Raw genomic sequence first — 16,504 nt, 5'->3', positions numbered from 1 at the left:
TTAAGGCTGTGAGGGAGTGTCAGGAGTGGGGGGAATGGAGCAAAGGTGGAGGTGGGGAGAGTGAGGCTGGAGGTGAGGAGGAAGTTGTTGAGCAGGAGAGTGGTGAGAGGCTGGAGTGGGTTGCCCAGGGAGGGGGTTGAGGCCAGGCTGGCTGAGGCTGTGTGCAGCCTGCTCTAGGGTAGGGTGTCCCTGGGCATGGCAGGGGGTTGGCACTGGCTGCTCCTTGTGCTCCCTTCCAGCCCTGCCTGATTCTGTGATTCTGTATCTACAGCACCTGTGTGCAGGAGGCTGTCAACAGCAGCATGCAAATGTGAAGGTCTCTAGGGCATATTAGTGTTTATAGGCTGCAGCTGTGGAATATCTTCCACCTGAGAGGGTTTGGCTAATGCTGAACAAGACTCAGCTGCCCAGCACAGAATCAGAGAACATTTGACGTTGGAAAGGACCAAGCTGGAGTCTGGGGCTAGATGCAAAGATGGGACTAAGACCCTAGGGCCAGCACTCTGGGGCTGTGTGACTGCAGACTCCTCTGGACAAGGACAGACTTCTTGCTTTTCAGATGCTCCCAATGTGCAATCTGAAGACTCCATCTTAGAGCCAAAGACACCCCAAAAACCACATCCGCCTGCTGCTTTGGTTGCAAAGCTCCAACCCAGACAAGCTCCTCAGATTGTGAGTTTAAGACACAGGAGGCAAAGGCTTTAGAGACATAGAATCAAGCAGGCTGGAAGAGAGCTTCAAGCTCAGCCAGCCCAACCTAGCACCCAGCCCTGCCCAACCAACCAGACCATGGCACTAAGTGCCCCAGCCAGGCTTGGCTGCAACACCTCCAGCCACAGCCACTCCACCACCTCCCTGGGCAGCCCATTCCAATGCCAATCACTCTCTCTGCCAGGAACTGCCTAACAACATCCAGCCTAGACCTGCCCTGCCACAGCTTCAGGCTCTGTCCCCTTCTTCTCTTGCTGCTTGCCTGGCAGCAGAGCCCAACCCCACCTGGCTACAGCCTCCCTGCAGGCAGCTGCAGGCAGCAATCAGCTCTGCCCTGAGCCTCCTCTGCTGCAGGCTGCACCCCCCCAGCTCCCTCAGCCTCTCCTCACAGGCCTCTGCTCCAGGCCCCTCCCCAGCCTTGCTGCCCTGCTCCAAACACCTTCCAGCACCTCAACAGCTCTCTGCAATTCAGGAGCCCACAGCTGGACACAGCACTCCAGGGGTGGCCTGAGCAGTGCTGAGCACAGGGGCACAAGAACCTCCCTTGTCCTGCTGCCCACACTGCTCCTGAGCCAGCCCAGGATGCCACTGGCTCTGCTGCCCACCTGGGCACACCTGAGTCAGAGGATGTCCAACGTGAGTGCAGCCTGGCAGGACAGCTGCATGCAGACCACCTGCCCTCGGGCTCAAAGCTCACAGAGCAAAGCACTTGAATGGGGTTTAGTGAACCAGGCCAGGGGCTGTGGCTGTGCAGAGCCACCTTGTGCCCACCACGGGATGCAGAGGCAGAGGAGTCCCAGTAAAATATACACCATTTGTTTATTTATAGGAGGTTTACAGCTGTACAACATTGGCTCTCTGTCTGGACCATGCTCTGACCTCCTGCAGCCTGGCAGGTCAGAGCCCTGGGAGATGCAGACAAGTCAAAGGCTGCTTTCACGTGGCAGACCCCCCCCAAGAAAGGAATGGATTTCACAAGCTGCATGCAGCCACTGCAATGATTAACAAAAGACATGGGACAGAAATCAAGAGAGGTGTCCCTGGAAGGGACTGCAAAGTGCTTATCAAACCTGCCCTCCCCTCAGACATGAAGAACCCAACCCTGAATTCTTCTGTTTCTCAGGAAAGGCATCCAGACAAGGAATGGACTCTCAGTAACTGCCCTCCTGCACCTCCTCTGGCAACAAGGCAAGACCAACAGACAAGAAGCAAACAGTAGTGAAGGTAGTTCTGATTATCCCAGTGGAAATCGTGGGGGGAAGGATCACAGAGTCAGAGAACTGGCAGGGCTGGAAGGGACCTCAAGGATCATCCAGCTCCAACCCTCCTGCAGGCAGGGACACCTCACACTAGAGCAAGTTGCTCAGAGCCACATCCAGCCTGGTCTTAAAAACTGGCAGGGAAGATCAGGCTGCTCACAGCCACATCCACCTCCACATCCACCTGGCCTTAAAAACTTCCAGGGATGAGGCTTCTACCACCTCCAGCCCATACCAGACCAGGCTGCTCACAGCCACATCCAGCCTGGCCCTAAAAACTTCCAAGGATGAGGCTTCCACCACCTCCCTGGGCAGCCTGTTCCAGTGTCTCACCACCCTCATGGGGAAGAACTTCTTCCTCACATCCAATCTCAATCATAGAAGCATAGAAACTATCAACCAGGTTGGCAGAGAGCTCCAGGCTCAGCCAGCCCAACCTAGCACCCAGCCCTGCCCAACCAACCAGACCATGGCACTAAATGCCCGAGCCAGGCTTGGCTGCAACACCTCCAGGCACAACCACTCCACCACCTCCCTGGGCAGCCCATTCCAATGGAATCTGCCCACTTCCTAGTATTGCTCCATTCCCCCAGTCCTATCAGTACCCTGAAAGGTCCCTCCTCAGTTTTTTTTGCAGCCCCCTTCAGATGCTGGCAGGCCACAAGAAGGTCCCCTGGGAGCCTCCTCTGCTCCAGCCTGCACAGCCCCAACTCTTTCAGGCTGTGCTCACAGCAGAGCTGCTGCAGCCTCTCAGCATCCTCCTGGCCCTGCTCTGGACACTCTCTAGCATCTCCACAGCCCTCTTGTCCCAGGGGCTCCAGAGCTGGATGCAGGACTCCAGGTGGGGTCTCAGCAGAGCAGAGCAGAGCAGAGGGGGAGAATCCCCTCCCTGGCCCTGCTGGCCACCAAATTCCTGTCCAAACTTCCCAACAGTCTGGGCGGGGAGGGGAGAAAGAACTACAACATTACTGATGTGAAGACATTTTTGGTCCTGATACAGTGTTGGGGGTTTTGTTTTGAAGAAGCAGCTGCTAAAAAGCTGCTTTTCCTCTCTTTATGGCTTGATTCTCTGTAGGGAAGGAGGAGGCTGCCCATGGGCACCACTGATCACTGGCGAGCTCCAGCCTTGCTCCTCGAGGACTGTGGCACCACTCGACCACGTCAGGGCACTCCTGGCCCTATGGCTCCTGTCTGCTGAAGCTGTCAGCAGCCTCATCTCCTGAGCAAACAGGGCTGATGGTGATGCAAAGCTCCTGGGATGCTCTTCTCCCTACCAAGTGAGGTATTTTTGGGTGCTACAGTCCTCCCCACCTACCACTGTGACCTGGGAGATTTCCTTCTAAAACCTAAATCACTGCTCCTGGCTCCACAATGCTGCTGCCATTTACTGGCAGTGCTGAGAGCCATGAAAAGCATCACAAAGTCAGATCACCTCTGAGTGAGTATGGCCAAATGCCAGGAGTTGTCTTGGCCTTGGGGGTAATAGAACCAGTCAGGGTTGGAAGGGAGCACAAGGAGCAGCCAGTGCCAACCCCCTGCCATGCCCAGGGACACCCTACCCTAGAGCAGGCTGCACACAGCCTCAGCCAGCCTGGCCTCAAACACCTCCAGCCATGGGGCCTCAACCACCTCCCTGGGCAACCCAGTCCAGCCTCTCACCACTCTCCTGCTCAACAACTTCCTCCTCACCTCCAGCCTCACTCTCCCCACCTCCACCTTTGCTCCACCCCCCCCACTCCTGCCACTCCCTCACACCCTCCAAAGTCCCTCCCCAGCTTTCTTGGAGCCCCCTTCAGATGCTGCAAGGCCACAAGAAGGTCCCCTGGGAGCCTCCTCTGCTCCAGCCTGCACAGCCCCAACTCTTTCAGGCTGTGCTCACAGCAGAGCTGCTGCAGCCTCTCAGCATCCTCCTGGCCCTGCTCTGGACACTCTCCAGCATCTCCACAGCCCTCTTGTCCCAGAGGCTCCAGAGCTGGATGCAGGGCCAAAATGTCACTTTACCAAACTAAAAGCGTTGGAGGCCAATGCTGCAAGATGATGAACTGAACTAGGTCCCTCTGATGGCCCCAGGAGCTGGAGGGTGCTCAGTGAAAACCAGAAACATTTGAGATCTGGAAAGTGCATCCTGTGGGCTACTGCCTAGATCTATGTCCTGGAGAAGAAGACCTAAGTGATCACAGGATCATAGACTCCCAGAATAAATCAAGTTGAAAGAGAGCTCCAAGCTCACTCAGCCCAACCTAGCACCCAGCCCTGCCCAACCAACCAGACCATGGCACTAAGTGCCCCAGCCAGGCTTGGCTGCAACACCTCCAGCCACGGCCACTCCACCACCTCCCTGGGCAGCCCATTCCAATGCCAATCACTCTCTCTGCCAGCAACTTCCTAACAACATCCAGCCTAGACCTGCCCTGCCACAGCTTCAGACTCTGTCCCCTTCTTCTGGTGCTGCTTGCCTGGCAGCAGAGCCCAACCCCACCTGGCTACAGCCTCCCTGCAGGCAGCTGCAGGCAGCAATGAGCTCTGCCCTGAGCCTCCTCTGCTGCAGGCTGCACACCCCCAGCTCCCTCAGCCTCTCCTCACAGGGCTCTGCTCCAGGCCCCTCCCCAGCCTTGCTGCCCTGCTCCAAACACCTTCCAGCACCTCAACAGCTCTCTGCAATTCAGGAGCCCACAACTGGACACAGCACTCCAGGGGTGGCCTGAGCAGTGCTGAGCACAGGGGCACAAGAACCTCCCTTGTCCTGCTGCCCACACTGCTCCTGAGCCAGCCCAGGATGCCATTGGCTCTGCTGCCCACCTGGGCACTGCTGCCTCAGTTTCAGCTACTCTCTGCCTGGCTGCTCTCAGCCACTCTGGCTCCAGCCTGTAGTGCTGCTTGGGGTTGCTGTGGCCAAAGTGCAGAACCCTGCCCTTGGCCTTGTTCAGTCTCATCCCCTTGGCCTCTGCCCACCCATCCAGCCTGGCCAGGTCCCTCTGCAGGGCTCTCCTACCTTCCAACAGCTCCACAGCTGCTCCTAGCTTGGTGCCATCTGCAAACTCACTGCTGCTGGAGTCAATGCCCTGCTCCAGATCATCAATAAAGATACTGAACAGGACCAGATGTAAACTCTGATGATGAAGAAGGTGGAACAGCAGCCTGTAGAAGTTGATGGAGCTGCACCATTTGCTTCTGGATGCACCAAAATCTGAGCTGGTAGCTAACATGACTTTGGAGAAGATCTCATCACAGTACAGCCTTAGCAGATCTTTGGTGACCTCAACAGGGAATGCAGACTTGCAGCACAAACACGGGCATTCAGCAGGGCAAGCAGAAACCTCAGTACCAAAAGCTGGCTTTCCTCTTCAGCTGCTCTTGTAGGCAGAGGACCCTGCTGGGGCCACGGGTGACCAAGATTCCCTCAGATGTGTTCATTTCCACCTGCATGCAGCAGATGTGCCTCTTAGAAAAGCTGACTTTACTTTAACCCCCCCTTAGCATGCAGCGCTTTGAATGGCACAGGAGTAACAAAAAAAAGCCCAAGCTGAACAACAGGAGCACAACAAAATGCTTCAGACCCTGCCCTGAGCAGCTGCTGCAAGGCCAGCCCGGGGTTTGTCGTTCGGCTTCTCTGGGATGGTTTGTAGGAAGCTGGATTCTGCCACCCAGTGGGACAAGGAAGACAAACCTCATGGCGTAGATCACAGAACCACAGAACCTTAGAGGTTGCAAGGGACCTCCAGAGATCCTCTAACTCCTCTGCCAAAGCAGTGTCCCCTAGGGCAGTCCACACAGGAATGAATCCAGGTGGGGTTGGAAAGGCTGCAGAGCAGGAGGCTGCACAACCTCTCTGGGCAGCCTGCTCCAGGGCTCTGCCACCCTCACACCAAAGAAGTTTCTCCTCCTGTTGAGCTGAAACCTTCTCTGTTCCAGTTTGCATCCATTGCTCCTTGGCTGATTGCTGTGCAGCACCCAACAGAGCTTGGCCCCCTCCACCTGACCCCCACCCCTCAGCTCTCTGTGCACATTGCTCAGATCTCCTCTCAGCCTTCTCCTCTCCAGGCTAAGCAGCCCCAGGGCTCTCAGGCTCTCTGCAAGGGGAGATGCTCAAGTGCCCCACTCATCCTTGTGGCTCTCTGCTGGACTCTCTCCAGCAGGTCTCTGTCTTTCTTGAACTGGGGAGCCCAAAACTGGACACAGTATGGGTCTCATAAGGGAGGGGCTCAAGTCCCCCAACCAACCTCGTGGCTCTGATGAGCAGACCGTGGCCTGTTTGGGTTGTGCTTGTGAGATAGACTCTAGCACTGTGCAACTCATCCTCCAGGCCAGGAGAGTGGAAATCAAAAGTGAGAGATGGACACTGGTTTGAGCTAGATGTTCCAAAGCATTTGCAGGCTGCACTGGGAGCAGGGCTCCTCTCCTGCCCTCCAGCACTCTTTCTTCAGGGAACGTGGGAAAGTGAGGCACTGAGAAATGCTGAGCTGCAGGCAGCAGTAAAGGCAGAGCCTGCTGAGCAAAGCTCCCCATCCCTTGCACCTGACACTTTGGCCTCCAGAGAACTTATCTCCTCTTGTCCAATACTGACTGACCACCCCTCAGCTGCTGGGTGAGCTCTTGGGATGGGGACTGCAGGAAGCCATGGAGACAGCAGGCACCGCGGCGGTCCGAGAGGCACACGCAGGAGCTGAGGCCGGGCTGAGCCAGGAGGACCTTGCCCCGGAGAACAGCTGTCCCACCAGCTGCTGGCATCTTCAGGGCTGAGCAAGGCTCAGGAGGAGACAGCACAGCCCGAAAACGATGGAGCCTTTTAGTCCTGCTGCCCCTGTGGGTCTGGGAGCTGGGATTTGGGACTGCCTTGTGGCATCTTCCTCCCAGTTTGCAGGATGCAAGCCCAGAACGCACCCCCGAGCCCCCAGCCTGTCCTTCCGCATCGCCTTTGCCGAGCTGCCTCCACGGAGAAGTGCCTGAAGGGTGTTTTCACGGGGGACAACTCCACACACACACTGCTCTAAACCCAAGCTGACACATGGAAGGGGCACCGAAGCAGCTGGTGGGAGCGTGGTGGGCACACGGGGGTGCCAGGAGGTGTAAACAAGCAGGCTCAGGGCGCTGCGCCCTGGCTGGTGGGACACAGGAGTGTGCCCACAGCAATCCCACGGGGCACACACATGGCAGGCAGGCAGGGGGGGAAGCTGCAGAGGAGGCCAGCAGAGGGATTGTTGAGGTTCCTCCAAAAGGCACCATTTTTTAACATGGAAAAGAGCAGATTTGGCTCCTTGGAGTGGAATGCATGCACAGGTCACCGGCACCTCGCAGCTGGCAGGCAGGCTGTGTCTGTGTGCACATAGATGTGTGTATGGCTGCACGGTTATAGACACCTATGTGGCACCAGAAGGAAAGGCCTCGAGCAGTCAGACGTTGGTGAGGATGTTGCTGCTGAGCAGCCTCACAGCAATGGTGCCAGAGAGGTCGTTTGATCTCCTGTTGCCCTTGTCCTGCAGGTGCAGAGTGTGCACTGCCTGCCGGTCACTGGGGTCACCTGTGAGCACCACCTGGCCCAAGAACTCGTCGCTTATTAAGTTGTGGTTCCAGATCTAGGGACAGAAAACAGACATGGGTCACAGAATGGCAGGGGTTGGAAGGGACTTCCAGACATCACAGAGTCCAATCCCCCTGCCAAAGCGGGATCCCCTCGGGCAGGCTGCACAGGACTGCATCTGGGGGGGGGGGTCAAAAGTGTCCAGAGAAGGAAATTCCACAACCTCTCTGTTCCAGGGCTCCAACACCCTCACTGGAAAGAAGTTTTTGCTCATGTTGAGGTGGAAGCTCCTGTGGCCCAGCTTGCACCCACTGTCCTGTCACTGGGCACCACCCAAAAGAGGCTGGCACCTTCATTTTGACACCCACTCCTCAGATACTCATAGATGATGATAAGACTCCCTCTAGGCCTTCTCTTCTCAAGAATAAGCAGACCCATTCCTCTCAGTCCCTGAGGGATGCAGCCAACCATCCCAGCAGAGATGAGAAGGGATTGTTCAGAACCTGCTCTGAGTGGAGCTGTGCAGGCTACTGGGGAACCTGCTGTGAGTGGAGCTGTGCAGGCTACTGGGGAACCTGCTCTGAGTGGAGCTGTGCAGGCTCTTGGGGAACCTGCTGTGAGTGGAGCTGTGGAGGCTACTGGGGAACCTGCTGTGAGTGGAGCTGTGCAGGCTCTAGGGGAACCTGCTGTGAGTGGAGCTGTGCAGGCTATTGGGGAACCTGCTGTGAGTGGAGCTGTGCAGGCTCTAGGGGAACCTGCTGTGAGTGGAGCTGTGCAGGCTATTGGGGAACCTGCTGTGAGTGGAGCTGTGCAGGCTATTGGGGAACCTGCTCTGAGTGGAGCTGTGCAGGCTCTAGGGGAACCTGCTGTGAGTGGAGCTGTGCAGGCTCTAGGGGAACCTGCTGTGAGTGAAGCTGTGCAGGCTCTTGGGGAACCTGCTGTGAGTGGAGCTGTGCAGGCTATTGGGGAACCTGCTGTGAGTGGAGCTGTGCAGGCTCTTGAGGAACCTGCTGTGAGTGGAGCTGTGCAGGCTATTGGGGAACCTGCTCTGAGTGGAGCTGTGCAGGCTCTTGAGGAACCTGCTGTGAGTGGAGCTGTGGAGGCTACTGGGGAACCTGCTGTGAGTGGAGCTGTGCAGGCTACTGGGGAACCTGCTGTGAGTGGAGCTGTGCAGGCTACTGGGGAACCTGCTGGGAGTGGAGCTGTGCAGGCTACTGGGGAACCTGCTGGGAGTGGAGCTGTGCAGGCTATTGGGGAACCTGCTGTGAGTGCAGCTGTGCAGGCTACTGGGGAACCTGCTGTGAGTGGAGCTGTGCAGGCTCTTGGGGAACCTGCTGTGAGTGGAGCTGTGGAGGCTACTGGGGAACCTGCTGTGAGTGGAGCTGTGCAGGCTCTTGGGGAACCTGCTGTGAGTGGAGCTGTGCAGGCTCTTGGGGAACCTGCTGTGAGTGGAGCTGTGGGGGGAGCTGAGGAGTGAGGCTGACTCTGTCAGTGACAGGTGCAATGGACATGCATTTCCCAGCTGACATCACTCAGCCACAGTGGTTCAGTGTTGAGCTACTCAAACTGCTGATGCTCAGCCTTAGGGAACAGGCTCACTGTGGACAGTGTGAGCAGAGGGCAGGTGTGGAGTCCACATGAGAAAACAGAATGCATTGGCTTGCAGGGGACCTTTAAAGGTCATCCAGTCCAACCCCCCTGCAGTATGCAGGGACACCCCCAGCTAGATCAGGTTGTTTGGAGTACCATCAAGCCTGAATGTCTCTAGGGATGGGTCCTCCACCACCTCCCTCAGTAACATATTCCAGTGTTTCACCACACAGGAGCACAGCCTGTCAGGGGCTGGAAGGGACCTCCAAAGCTCACCTACTCCAGCCCCCCTGCCAGAGCAGCATCACCCAGAGCAGATCACACAGGAACACAACCAGGTAGGTCTGGAATATCTCCAGAGAGGGAGACTCCATAGCCCCCCTGGGCAGCCTGTGCCAGGGCTCTGCCACCCTCACAGGGGAAAAATTCCTCCCCATGTTTCCATAGAACTTCCTCTGCCTCAGCTTCCACCCAGTGCCCCTTGGGCTGGCACTGGGCATCACCCAGCAGAGCCTGGCTGCAGCCTCCTGGCATTCACCCTGCACAGCTTTATGAACACAACTGAGGTCCCCTCTCAGTCTCCTCTCCCAGCAGCACAGCCCCAGCTCCCTCAGGCTCTCCTCCTAACAGAGCTGCTCCACTCCCTTCAGCATCTTCGTGGCTCTGCGCTGGTCTCTCTCAAGCACATCCCTGAGCTCCTTCTTGAAGTGGGGGGCCCAGAACTGGACACAGTACTGCAGAGGCAGCCTCAGCAGGGCAGAGTGCCACCCTCAGAGGAAAGAGTAGCTTAGAGAGAGAGTCTGCATGGCTCAGCTGGCAGCGAGGTACCTGCACAAGGATGGGCTGCCCTGGCTTCTTGCGGTAGAAGAGCCCTTTCACATCGAACTCTGGGGACACTGTGTTCTTCTTCACCGGAGAGCGCACCTTCTGCCCCTCACACTTTATGATCACGTATGGGTCAGCTCCTGGGGGACAGAAAAGGGCACTGCTTGCATTGGCCTTGCTCCTGCAACTCCTCAGAGCCCTTTTCCAGCTGTGCCATGCAGCACTTCCCCTCCGTGCCCCAGCAGAAGAGATGGATGCGTGCCAAAGGGTTCATCGCGTCCCAGGGGATGGCCATGGAGCTCAGCTGATGGGATGACAGAATAGTCAGGATGGGCTGGGATGGAAGGGGCCTCCAAAGGTCACCCAGTGCAACCTCTTCTGCAGTGAGCAGGGACATCCTCAGCTTGATCAGGCTGCCTGAGCCTTGTTGAGCCTCACCTTGAGTATCTCCAGGGATGAGGCCTCAACTAGAATCACAGAATCAGGCAGGGCTGGAAGGGAGCACAAGGAGCAGGCAGTGCCAACCCCCTGCCATGCCCAGGGACACCCTACCCTAGAGCAGGCTGCACACAGCCTCAGCCAGCCTGGCCTCAAACACCTCCAGCCATGGGGCCTCAACCACCTCCCTGAGCAACCCAGTCCAGCCTCTCACCACTCTCCTGCTCAACAACTTCCTCCTCACCTCCAGTCTGAGTTAGCTCCCTGGACAACCTGCTGCAATGTTCCACCACCCTCATGTCTCAAGTTATGCCGGGGAGGTCTAGGCTGGATGTGAGGAGGAAGTTGTTGGCAGAAAGAGTGATTGGCATTGGAATGGGCTGCCCAGGGAGGTGGTGGAGTGGCCATGCCTGGAGGTGTTGCAGCCAAGCCTGGCTGGGGCACTTAGTGCCATGGTCTGTTTGGTTGGGCAGGGCTGGGTGCTAGGTTGGGCTGGCTGAGCTTGGAGCTCTCTTCCAACCTGCCTGATTCTATGATAAAGAACTTCCTCTTAAAGTCCAGCCTAAATCTTCTCTTCTCTGGTTTGAGGCCATTGCCTCTCATCCTATCACTGCAGGCCTTTGTAAACAATCTCTCTGCAGTCTTCTTGCAGACTCCCTTCAGGTACTGGAAGCCTCAGCGGAGCCTTCTCTTCTCTAGGCTGAGCAACCCCACTTGGTCCCCAGGCTTTGCTCTGCTGAAGGGAAGCAGAAATCATAGAATCATCCAGCTGGGAAGAGAGCTCCAAGCTCAGCCAGCCCAACCTAGCACCCAGCCCTGCCCAACCAACCAGACCATGGCACTAAGTGCCCCAGCCAGGCTTGGCTGCAACACCTCCAGAGCTCTCCTACCTTCCAACACATCCACAGCTGCTCCTAGCTTGGTGCCATCTGCAAACTCACTGCTGATGGACTCCATGCCCTGCTCCAGATCATCACTAAAGCTATTGAACAGGACTGTGCCCAGCACTGATCCCTGGGGCACACCACTGGTGCCAGCTGCCAGCTGCATGTGGCACCATTCACCACCACTCTCTGGACCCAACCCTCCAGCCAGTCCTTGACCCATACCAGAGTGAATCTGTCCCAGCCAGGAGCTGCCAGCTGTGCCACGAGCTTGCTGTGGCAGAAGGTGTCAAAGGCTTTGCTGCAGTCCAGGCAGACTCCATCCACAGCCTGACCCACACTCACCAGGCAGGAACCTGATCATAAAAGGAGCTCAGCTTGGTCAGGCAGGACCTGCCCTGACTAAACCCCTGCTGGCTGGGAAATAAAACCCTGGAGAAAAGAACCAGGCTCTCAGAGGTGATTTCATGCAAGCAAACACCAAGAAGGGAAGGGCCACCAAGCTGCAACCCCTGACTTGCTTCCACCTTGACCTGTCTACTCCTAATCTAGGCTAATCTTGGCTTTGCTTCAAGGTGCTAACTGGCTACCTCAGCAGGGATGAAGGCTTCCACCATGGCACATCCTCCTCCCAGCCTTAGTGGCACTCAAATGCTGCAGGGGCTATCAGTGTAACAATTAGTGTTGGGGTAAGAAAAATGCTGGGTGGTCTGGTGATGAAAGATGGCTCAATGGCCAAAATTAAGAGCCAGCATCTGCTGATGCAGGAAACCCAAAAGTGAGACTGTTTTAGCACCAGGAAAGTCTGGGAGCAACCAATGAATGGAGAGCCTTAGGATGGAAATACATTTGAAAGGCTTCTAAAAGAGGTGAAGATGGTTTTAGATGTTTTTTAGGGTATCTTTTCTGGGCAAGGATTCAAGGGGAAGGCCCAAAAGGTCTTCACCAGCAGAGATAAAGAAGTCAGGATGCCCCTCTCCTCACCACTAGTCAGGCCACAGCTAGAGTACTGTGTTCAGATTTGGTCCCTGCTATACAAAAGCCATAGGCAGGCTGGAGAGTGGCCAGAGAAAGTCCACAGAGGTGATCCAAGGACTGGGAAGTTGATATGTGAGGAAAGGCTGAGAGAATTAGGGCCAGGAGGATGCTGAGAGGCTGCAGCAGCTCTGCTGTGAGCACAGCCTGAAAGAGTTGGGGCTGTGCAGGCTGGAGCAGAGGAGGCTCCCAGGGGACCTTCTTGTGGCCTTGCAGCATCTGCAGGGGGCTCCAAAAAAGCTGGGGAGGGACTTTGGAGGGTGTGAGGGAGTGGCAGGAGTGGGGGGAATGGAGCAAAGCACAACTTCCTGCTAACATCCAGCCTAGACCTCACTGCACTTGGCCTTGTTCAGTCATCCCCTTGGCCTCTGCCCACCCATCCAGCCCCTGAAAGGAGAGGCTGGGGGGCTGTAGCCAGCTGGGGTAGGGCTCTGCTGCCAGGCAAGCAGCAAGAGAAGAAAGGGACAGAGTCTGAAGCTGTGGCAGGGCAGGTCTAGGCTGGATGTGAGGAGGAAGTTGCTGGCAGAGAGAGTGATTGGCATTGGAATGGGCTGCCCAGGGAGGTGGTGGAGTGGCCGTGGCTGGAGGTGTTGCAGCCAAGCCTGGCTGGGGCACTTAGTGCCATGGTCTGGTTGGTTGGGCAGGGCTGGGTGCTAGGTTGGGCTGGCTGAGCCTGGAGCTCTCTTCCAACCTGCCTGATTCTGTGATTCTATGAAATGGAGAGGCTCTTGAGCAACATCATCCCAAAATGAGCTAGACTTGACCTGCCCTCCACTGGTGGCATCCAGCCTCTGATGCTGAGCACTGCCTCTACACACTCACCTCTTTCATTGCTTTGTTTGCCTTCCTACCAGAAAGCCTTTAAATAAGACTGCTGTATTTTTCAGCTGCTCACATTTGGGAGGACATCCTGGATTGTTAGAGGAGCACTGCTGAGGGCTTTGGGGAAGTTCTGGGAAGATGTCCTGAGAGTTTTAGATCCTTTAGTAGCTCTCAGATCATGTCTACAGCAGGAAGTGAACTGGAGTCTCTGTGGATTGTCTCCTGCTCTGGTGTCTGAATCAGGCAGAATTCACTGAAAACCAGTTTGAGAACAGAAAGTACAGGCCAGCTCCCTGCCACCTGGTGGAACCTTCTCCCACTGAAACAACCAGCACTCATCTCCCCTGGCATCAGACAACAGGCATGGCAGCCACCAGTACCTCCTTGGGCGTCCTGATTCTTGAGCCCAGCAGCAGCCAGCACATGGATCTGGGAGACGACTTGTGGGTAGCCACACAGCCCACTCCAGCAGGTGTGTGGGGGCTCATCCAGCGTCAGCTCTCTGCAAGGGAAAGCATGGGGCTTTGGGGAGCTGCCCAGGCCATCCCACGGCAGGGGGGAGAGGCAGCCCAAGGCAGGGAGCTGGTCCCAGCAGGGTGGAGCTGGTCCCAGCAGGGCAGAAGGGCTGTGTGCTGTCCGCCGCCACATTCCCGTCTCCTCGACACGGGCTTGGGATGCTCTCCCATGTCTTGCTTGGAAGCAGAGTGGGAACTTCTCTGCAAGTCTGTGGTGAGATTCCTAAAGGTGTCCTGTCTCCTGGCCACCCTCGAAAGGCAGGCAGAGAGCAGCTCAGACAAGGCCACGAGCAACTCCAGCCCGGACAACCACCAGCTGAGAAGAGGCCAGCTGCCCCCGGCGCTGCCCTCGCTCCTTACCGGCAGTCTGAAGGCACATCAGTGAAAACCCTGAGGAGGAACTCTCCCTCGTGGCCAGGGTCAAAGGTGGTGGGGATGATGACATAGCGACCTTCCTTCAGGTCTGTCCTCAGGAAGACGCTGCGGGAGTTGATGTAGATGGAGCTGGCCACCTTCTGCTGCGGGGTGTGCATCCGGTAGCTCCTGTTCAGCTCCACCTGCGTGGGAGATCACAGCGTCGGCAGGCAGCACCGGCTGCAGCCTGCTCACTGTCCACCCACACTGCCAGCACCGACCCCACGGGGCACCCTGGAGAAGGAGCTTGCAGTGCTGCTGGGCAGCAAGGTCTGCCTGGGCCAGCAATGCGCTCTTGTGGCCAAGAGAGCCAATGGCATCCTGGGCTGCACCAGCAGAAGTGTGGCCAGCAGGGCTAGGGAGGTTCTTCACCCCCTCTGCTCTGCCCTGCTGAGACCACACCTGCAGTACTGTGTCTATAGAATCATGGAATCAAGCAGGTTGGGAGAGAGCTCCAAGCTCAGCCAGCCCAACCTAGCACCCAGCCCTGCCCAACCAACCAGACCATGGCACTAAGTGCCCCAGCCAGGCTTGGCTGCAACATCTCCAGCCACAGCCACTCCACCACCTCCATGGACAGTCCAATTTTGGGCTCCCCAGTTCAGGAGAGACAGAGACCTGCTGGAGAGAGTCCAGCAGGGAGCCAGGAGGATGAGTGGGGGACTTGAGCATCTCCCCTTGCAGAGAGACTGAGAGCCCTGGGGCTGGTTAGCCTGGAGAAGAGAAGGCTGAGAGGAGATCTGAGCAATGTGTACAGAGAGCTGAGGGGTGGGGGTCAGGTGGAGGGGGCCAAGCTCTGTTGGGTGCTGCACAGCAATCAGCCAAGGAGCAATGGATGCAAACTGGAACAGCTCAACAGGAGGAGAAACTCCTTTGGTGTGAAGGTGGCAGAGCTCTGGAGCAGGCTGCCCAGAGAGATTGTGCAGCCCCCTTCTCTGCAGCCTTTCCAAGCCCACCTGGATACCTTCCTGTGTGGACTGCCCTAGGGGACACTGCTTTGGCAGGGGGAGGTGGACTCGATCTCTGGAGGTCCCTTCCAACATCTAAGGTTGTGATTTGTGATTCTGTGCTTGGGAGAGATGGAGTTAAGAGACCCAGCAAAATGGTCCCAACTGGGCTGGAGGGAAAACAGGTGTGGATGTGGTCCTCCCAATTCTGTTGGCTCAGGGACTCGCCTCTTGCATCCCAGTGTTAAACTGGGGCCTCAGCACACAACACGTGAGGATAAGCCTAAGGGATTTCAACATCTGGAGGTAAGAGACAAACCAGAGGAGGGCCAGGAATATGATCAGGGCACTGGAGCACCTCTGCTACAAAGACAGGCTAAGGGAACTGGGGATGTTCAGCCTGGAGAAGAGAAGGCTCAGGGTAGACCTAACAGTGACCTTCCAGTACCTGAAGGAAGCCTACAAGAAGGCTGCAGAGGGACTGTTTACAAAGGCCTGTGGTGACAGGACAAGAGGCAAAGGCTTCAAACTAGAGCAGAGCAGGTTTAGATTGGATGTTAGGCACAAGTTCTGCACCATGAGGGTGGTGGAACACTGGGACAGGCTGCCCAAGAAGGTTGCTGGGGCCCCATCCCTGGAGATATTCAAAGTGAGGCTGGACAGGGCTGTGGGCAACCTGCTCTAGTTGAGGATGTCCCTGCTGCCTGCAGGGGAGGTTGGACTGGATGACTCTGGGAAGTCCCTTCCAATCCAGACCATTCTGTGTCTCTATGATTGCTGTCAGCAAGGGAAACTTTCCCACCCTCTCCCTGCTCACCCCTGAAACCTCTCCAGAAGGCAGCAGGCACTCAGATGCTTCAAGGAACACCACCAACGATCAAGTAGGCCTAATGGTCCACTCCAGCACTAACAACTCATGGGACAATTCAACCTGCAGAACCCGTGGCCTACCTTATGGATATCAAAGCCTATGGCCAAGTTCTCTCCTTTGCCCTCTTTGCGACTGGTCCTCTTTGGCTTTTGCTGGATGGAGATCAGCACTTCATCTTCTGCCTTCTTCACATCAAACACGTACTAGAAGCAAAGGGTGGGAGGAGCAAGAGAGAGAGTTTCTACTAAAACATCATCTCCAGGCTTGGGTAGGGGGAGAAACACATAAAGGTCAATCTCAGCTTCTCCTCATGTGCCTCACTGCAAGGACAGCCTGGCTTCAGTTACCAGCACTGAAAGCTCAGATCCAGTCCTCTGGGGAACTGGCATCATCCTGTCAAGCCAGAGACCTTTTTGGTTCACTGCAAAAAGACTAGGAAATCCAGTCTTTGAGTTGCTCAGCAGAACCCAAGGAGATCATCCAAAGATCACCTCTAAAGGTCTCTTCCAACCCAAGCCATCCTGTGATTCCTGTGAGTCTAGATGCAGTCTCACTCCAGCAAGTTTCATCCCTTGCAGCCTGCCACAAGCCCTCCTACGAGGTATGGAAGTAGGAATTAACTATAGAATCATGGAATCGGGCAGGCTGGAAGAGAGCTCCAAGCTCAGCCAGTCC

At 56.4% G+C, this 16,504-nt stretch overlaps 2 protein-coding genes across 6 annotated transcripts in view; both read right to left on the bottom strand.

Annotated features, from left to right (window-relative positions):
• MYO7A (myosin VIIA) overlaps positions 1-5,108 on the bottom strand; it is a 131,849-nt gene extending 126,741 nt beyond the window's left edge. Inside the window, exon 1 of the mRNA XM_064168555.1 lies at positions 4,963-5,108. The gene's annotated coding sequence lies outside the window, so the exon portion shown is untranslated. The remainder of the gene's footprint in view (positions 1-4,962) is intronic.
• Positions 5,109-7,174: 2,066 nt separating this feature from the next.
• The window catches only part of CAPN5 (calpain 5), an 88,592-nt gene continuing 79,262 nt past the window's right edge, over positions 7,175-16,504 (bottom strand). For 4 of the 5 annotated variants that reach the window (XM_064168594.1, XM_064168602.1, XM_064168584.1 and 1 more), the window contains 5 exons: positions 15,910-16,032; positions 13,958-14,154; positions 13,463-13,584; positions 9,907-10,043; positions 7,175-7,543 (listed from right to left, as the gene is read on the bottom strand). In XM_064168594.1, coding sequence (XP_064024664.1) covers positions 7,361-7,543; positions 9,907-10,043; positions 13,463-13,584; positions 13,958-14,154; positions 15,910-16,032 — 762 coding nt within the window. In that variant the 3' untranslated portion in view covers positions 7,175-7,360. The remainder of the gene's footprint in view (positions 7,544-9,906; positions 10,044-13,462; positions 13,585-13,957; positions 14,155-15,909; positions 16,033-16,504) is intronic. The other variant, XM_064168619.1, reaches the window with a different exon arrangement.

This window comes from Pogoniulus pusillus, chromosome 3, assembly GCF_015220805.1.
Source record: "Pogoniulus pusillus isolate bPogPus1 chromosome 3, bPogPus1.pri, whole genome shotgun sequence".
Lineage (NCBI taxonomy): Eukaryota > Metazoa > Chordata > Aves > Piciformes > Lybiidae > Pogoniulus > Pogoniulus pusillus.
Note: the sequence above shows the minus strand (reverse complement) of the source record. Positions and strands in the feature narration are given on the sequence as shown.